General features: G+C 38.6%; 1 protein-coding gene across 1 annotated transcript; it reads right to left on the reverse strand.

The window, feature by feature from the left end:
* Positions 1-3609: 3609 nt before the first annotated feature.
* LOC132132272 (cornifelin homolog B-like) lies at positions 3610-6482 on the reverse strand. Its single transcript, XM_059544646.1, has 4 exons — positions 6354-6482; positions 5168-5281; positions 4681-4835; positions 3610-4376 (listed from the first exon to the last, which is right to left on the reverse strand). The coding sequence occupies exons 2-4, from the start codon at positions 5271-5273 to the stop codon at positions 4254-4256; spliced, it is 384 nt and encodes a 127-aa protein (XP_059400629.1). The 5' UTR covers positions 5274-5281; positions 6354-6482; the 3' UTR covers positions 3610-4253.

Consider the following 6482-nt stretch of genomic DNA (forward strand, 5'->3'; position numbering starts at 1 on the left):
GGGTTTTAAGAGCTTATGTGTCTCGCTCTGCTGCCTTTCGGCAGACGGAGCAGCTGTTTGTCTCGTTCGGTGGACGTTCCAAGGGAATGGCTGTTTCGAGACAGACTCTATCCAGATGGATAGTTGACACCATAGCGTTAGCTTACGCTTCCAGGGGCCTTCAGTGCCCGCTGGGCGTCAGAGCACACTCCACAAGGGGCGTCGCCTCGTCGTGGGCGTGGTCTACCGGGATCTCCTTGCAGGATATATGTATGGCGGCAGGTTGGGCCTCGCCATCTACATTTATCAGGTTCTATAACCTGGAGGTTCCCGCCTTGCAAGCAAGGCTGCTGTCGGTATAGTCGAATCAGGGCCCTGAGGGGAACTCTGAGTTCGTGAGCGTTATGCACTGCCGACTGTTATATGGGCAGTATTGCGTAAGACCCGCATTGCCACATTGGTCAGGCCTTGCCTCGGCTGTGTGATGTCATATTGCCGCATCTACGGATGTTGCTAGATATGGGACGGAGGGCTTCCCCCCTTCCTGTCCTGGACTCTCTGTGAGTCCCTCGGGTTACTGTGCACTGTAAATCCTGGGCGTTGCTTCAGGTTTATTGGTGTGTGATCCCTGCGCGCACTGCGTTTTACATTGGGTTCCCGTAGCATCTTAGCTAAGACGCAGTACGAGAGAGGTCTCGTAAGAGAACGTACTCGGTTACTAAACGTAACCTCGGTTCTCTCTAGAAGAGCGAACGAGTACTGCGTTCTCTGCCGTGCATACGATTCACTCTGGTTCGCTTCGGCGATGAAATAAATCAGGTGAGTCAGCCTTTTCGAGCTCCTTTTATAGGTTGGGCCACACCCGTTTCGACGCGAAGTGCCCTTCTTATTGGTCTGATGTTGCATCAGCCTGCACTCGATAGGCTCTGACATTTCCACAGTGTTTTTGACAGTTTTTCTGTTTAGTTGAAGGCCATAAATGCTGAGTTATAGGTTTTGATGTGTTTTAGTTGGTTTGTATTGTTGATTGCTCTTGTTGATTTGACAAGATATTGTGTCTGTAAATAGTTGTTTCCACTAAAAAAAATAATTAGCTTTTACATTACAAATCTTTAAATGCCGTTTTCTCAAAATTAGTTTTTTTTGTCATTCTTCAGTACAAACATCTTAGCCTATGTAGCAGCTATGTGCACCAAACTCTCCAGTTATACACTTATATTCTGTATTCTGAAGATATCTCCAGAGGGATTTGTTAATAAATCATTACTGGCCTGATTAATGAGATTAATAAAAATGTAAAAATATGCTGAAAATAGGGCAGCCCTGCCGGAGTCCAACACGCACCGGGAACAAGTCTGACTTACAGCTGGCAATACGAACCAAGCTCCTGCTCCGTTCGTACAGGGACCGGATAGCCCTTAGCAAAGGGCCCCGGACCCCATACTCCCGGAGCACCCTCCACAGGCCGCCGCGAGGCCCTTTGTCGCCGGTTCTGTTCATGATTTTTATGGACAGAATTTCTAGGCGCAGCCAGGGGCCGGAGGGGGTCAGGTTTGGTGACAACACGATTTCGTCTCTGCTCTTTGCGGATGATGTTGTCGTGTTGGCCTCATCAGGCCAGGACCTTCAGCATGCACTGGGACGGTTTGCAGCCGAGTGTGAAGCGGCTGGGATGAGAATCAGCACCTCCAAATCCGAGGCCATGGTCCTCAGTCGGAAAAGGGTGGCTTGCCCACTTCAGGTTGGTGGAGAGTTCCTGCCTCAAGTGGAGGAGTTTAAGTATCTTGGGGTCTTGTTCACGAGTGAGGGAAGGATGGAACGGGAGATTGACAGACGGATCGGTGCAGCTTCTGCAGTAATGCGGTCGATGTACCGGTCTGTCGTGGTGAAGAAAGAGCTGAGCCGCAAGGCGAAGCTCTCGATTTACCGGTCAATCTACGTTCCTACTCTCACCTATGGTCATGAGCTTTGGGTCATGACCGAAAGGACAAGATCCCGGATACAGGCGGCCGAAATGTGCTTTCTCCGCAGGGTGGCTGGGCGATCCCTTAGAGATAGGGTGAGAAGCTCAGTCACCCGGGAGGAGTTTAGAGTAGAGCCGCTGCTCCTCCACATCGAGAGGGGTCAGCTGAGGTGGCTCGGGCATCTGTTCCGGATGCCTCCTGGACGCCTTCCCGGGAAGGTGTTCCGGGCACATCCCACTGGGAGGAGACCCCGGGGGAGACCTAGGACACGCTGGAGAGACTATGTCTCCCGGCTGGCCTGGGAACGCCTCGGTGTCCCCCCAGAAGAGCTGGAGGAAGTGTCTAGGGAGAGGGAAGTCTGGGGTTCTCTGCTTAGACTGCTGCCCCCGCGACCTGGCCCCGGATAAGCGGTAGAAGATGGATGGATGGATGGATGCTGAAAATATATAAATATAAATATGCTGAAATCCCTCTGAACATCTTTTTTCATCTTGTGTGTAATCAAAATGAAAAAAAAATAATTTAGCACCTGGCTATCATATGTTCATCATATGTCCGCAAATATCATACATAAATATTTAATGCATGATTAAATAGCAAAATAAATAACGAATACTAAAATAACACTGGACTAATTAAGCTATTCTAAACTGTTTCTATAGGATCCAAATATTTTACTTAATATATTAATAAAATATTAAATAATAAATATTAAATTTATATTAGTTATATTAATTCATTAATTGTGTATTTATTCCTATGAATTATTAATGTTATTCTGCATTTATATAAATAAGGCTATTATATATATTATATATATATATATATAAAATATAATAGGGTATCACTGTTTATTACTGATTTTAAAGGTTACTGAACTGAAATCATTTGGATGTACAGTTCAAACAACACAAGATTGGCCCCTCTGTATTAATCGTGGCCCCTCTTGTGCCCCCCAGTTGAAAAAATCCTAGAATCGCCCCTGCAAATGTCTGAGATCCACTAGTGAGTGACGCCTCATGGTACCATCATGTAGCTCAAAATCACTTTCCAGAACATTCTCGTTCACCATTCCTGGCCGGTGGAATGATCTTACCACCCCTATACTGAATACTGATTCCCTGACATCCTTCAAGTGACAGCTGAAAACTCATCTCTTTTGTCACTCTCTGACTTAATACTAAATAAAATTAATAAAATCTTCTATTTTCTTTCATCTTTCTCTGTCTAGCTTGTACATATTTGAAAAATGCTTAAAACTTGTTAGACTAGCGCTCCCTGTGTCTATTTGCTTCTTTAAGATGAATCACTTGATGTTTTCCTCAGTTGGACAATTGGAAGTCGCTTTGGATACAATTGTCTGGTAAATAATAAATGTAAATGTAAACCTCAAAAAAGATTAAAAAAGAATATTAATTCTGAAAGATAAAATTCAAAGGTCATGTTCATACATCCTAATATGTTTATAATGTCCTTCGTTATTTATCAAACATTTATAATGCAAGTTAATAAGGATGCAATGAGTAATAAGAAGTAATTTACTGCATTAACAAAGTCGCATGAAAACAGGAAAATATAGATTACAGGAATTTTACAAGCATATCTTTATGCAAATAACAGACACAAACCACCTTTCCAGAGACATGAACTGGAAAGTGTAAAATAATATGATCAATAATTTATTGCGCAACAAGTGAAAGATACAAGTGAAAGATATGAAAGATTTTCAGTCTTAAAATAAAGGCAATCAAAAGAAAAAAAACATGCGAAGCAATACACATTTCATACTTTGCTTTTTTTTTACTTTATGTATTGCTTAAATTAAATTCAATCCTGGTGAAAAAAGTTTTTATCCCAAGCCATTTTATGCATTTTTGTGTTGTTTTAATAAGCTTTATAAGACAAAAACAGAAAACATTTTAAAAGTTGTATGTTTTTACCAATGATGTTGAGTACTTTCAATATTGTCACAAATATACAACACTATCACATCTATCTAGATATGTCAAACACTTATTTAGTTGATCACACTTTTCATGACATTGATGATGCTGATTAGAAACGGAGTAACAGATACACAACAAAACAGACATTGCACTTAATAGAAAGAAATACAAAGAAAATAAACATCCTTGCATTTCATCACATATTACTTTAAGAACTGACAGAAAATCATTGTTATAATAGGCATCTTAGTATAAGTGAATATAAAAGTGATTCAGTTGGTGGGATATATTAATAAACATATCTGCCTTTAATTGTGTCAGGATTATTATCTTTTACGCACCAGCACAGCTCCTTCAAAACACATTACAAATTCCTGGCACCAACAAGAGTGATTGGTAGGTTTCGTGCCTTCATCTCTCGTGACATCTGACACCAAACACAAGCTCTGCAGAATGTGGCCACCAAGCAGTCATTACACATGGTACCCTGCAAATCAACACAAAAATATATTGGCTTTATGACATCGGTCGACATCATTATGAAACTGTTCACACATTATCCAATAGCTATAGAAAAAGTATTTTGATAACCTAATTTTAGTATGAAATTTGCTAAATTACTCTAATTTAATAACACGTTTGAATCACTGTGCTTGAGGGAGTAAACATTTGTATGAATTTACTTTTGCTTCAAAAACCTCTTAATTTACCGACATACGTGTACGTGTGATAATTACCCCCGATCTCCCCTAAAAGTGCAGTAAATGTTGTTTTTGAATGACGATTCTTACCTTTATGCCATAACGCTGGCGCATTGACACCCTCATGGACATGGTTATGGGCGGAACGATACCACAGAAATCCAGCAGGGGGAGACATAAACACTCACCGTATTTCTTTGCTTTTATACACGTGAAACACGTGAAACACCAGTAAGCAAAGCAACCTGTTTGGGACATAATAATAATACATTATTTATTTTAATGTTTTGCATGGCTTCATAGGACATTCTACATAATTAAATGCTTTGGAGGTGTATTAGTCTGTATGTTAAAAATTTGAGCAGGTAAATTCAAATTCTGAATCTGAAACTGATTCAGAGGAACTGTCTCTTTAACTTTAAGATGTCTCTGATCAATGACAGAAGCGAGTAGGAAATACTGATTAAAAGATATATTGTGTTCCACAGAAATAAAGTAAGTCATGACATGAGGGTTAGTAAATAATGACAGAATTTCATTTCCCTTGTCTTTGTATTCGATTCCAAATGTAACTTACATTCAGGCACGTCATCACAACAGTCACAGAGCCGTGACTCCCACTGATCAGAATCTCTAGAGATCATAACAGGCTGGGGCTGCATGACTACCATTTGATTCGACATGCTTACACCTAAAAATGTACAACAGGCAGAGAAGCAGGATATATTTTCAACATTCCAAATGTCACCATTATGAACTTCTTTTTGTTCATTTCTTCATTTGTCCCCTTATAAGTTAACCGCTGGCCCATGTGTTCTGTCCATTACCCTCTTTATTTAAGGTCTCTCTTTAGTTCAGTCTCTTGTGTGCTATTGCTGTTTCTCAGTGTTTGTTTCATCCCTGCTTGTGTCTGGATTACCTGATATTTTGTGGATTTTTGGATTAGAAACCTTTTTGGATTATCTTCTTTTTTCTGTGCCTTGTATTGCCTACACACATTAGCATGACAGAAAAGATGCTAATGATTTTTTATATTTATATTATATATAGCCTACACAGTAACTTATATACTACTGTTTAATATTTTTGTTGTAAAATTATACCTTTTTTTCAATATTTTGTGACATTATAAATATATTTACTGTCACTTTTGATCAATTTTATGAATCCATGCTACATAAAAAAAGAAAAAGAGTTCAAATAGATCTTTCTTACCTCAAACTTTTGAATGGTAGAGTAACAAAATGTTCAAAAATAAAAAAGTATATATATACTGCATAGCCTATACATTAATCAGCTTTTTTTTCAACTTTGAAAATAAATAATGTTTCTTGAGTAGCACATTAACATATTAAAATGATTTCTGAAGGATCATGTCACACTGAAGACTGCAGCATTGGATATATATACATACATATATATATGCATATATATACATATATATATATATATATATATCTTTATTATTTCAAAGTTTTGACTGGCAGCATATTAATAAAATGTAAATAAATTATGACATATGTAAAATGTATTATTAATAAAAACACTTATGTTTTGATTATTCATGTTTTCCTCATATAAGAGATTACATCTTAAAATTTTAAGTGTTTACAGCTTTATGTAGCATTGAGAACTCATAAGTGTCACAGTAAAATCTATTCAAGTTCTAATACAAAAGGTTAAATAATAATCTTAAAAATACAGATAAGAATAAAGAAAAGATCTTCTGATCCTGCATATCTTTGTAGAAAATCTAAACTCACCTCTGTGTTGACCTGTCCAACGTAATGCAAAGTATCTGCTGTTTTTAAATATGTGATCACAATCGTGCCTTTACACAGAATGCAAGACTATATATATAAGAAAAAAAAAAGATCATCACATTGGCTCTC

Source organism: Carassius carassius, chromosome 49 (assembly GCF_963082965.1).
Source record: "Carassius carassius chromosome 49, fCarCar2.1, whole genome shotgun sequence".
Classification (NCBI taxonomy): domain Eukaryota; kingdom Metazoa; phylum Chordata; class Actinopteri; order Cypriniformes; family Cyprinidae; genus Carassius; species Carassius carassius.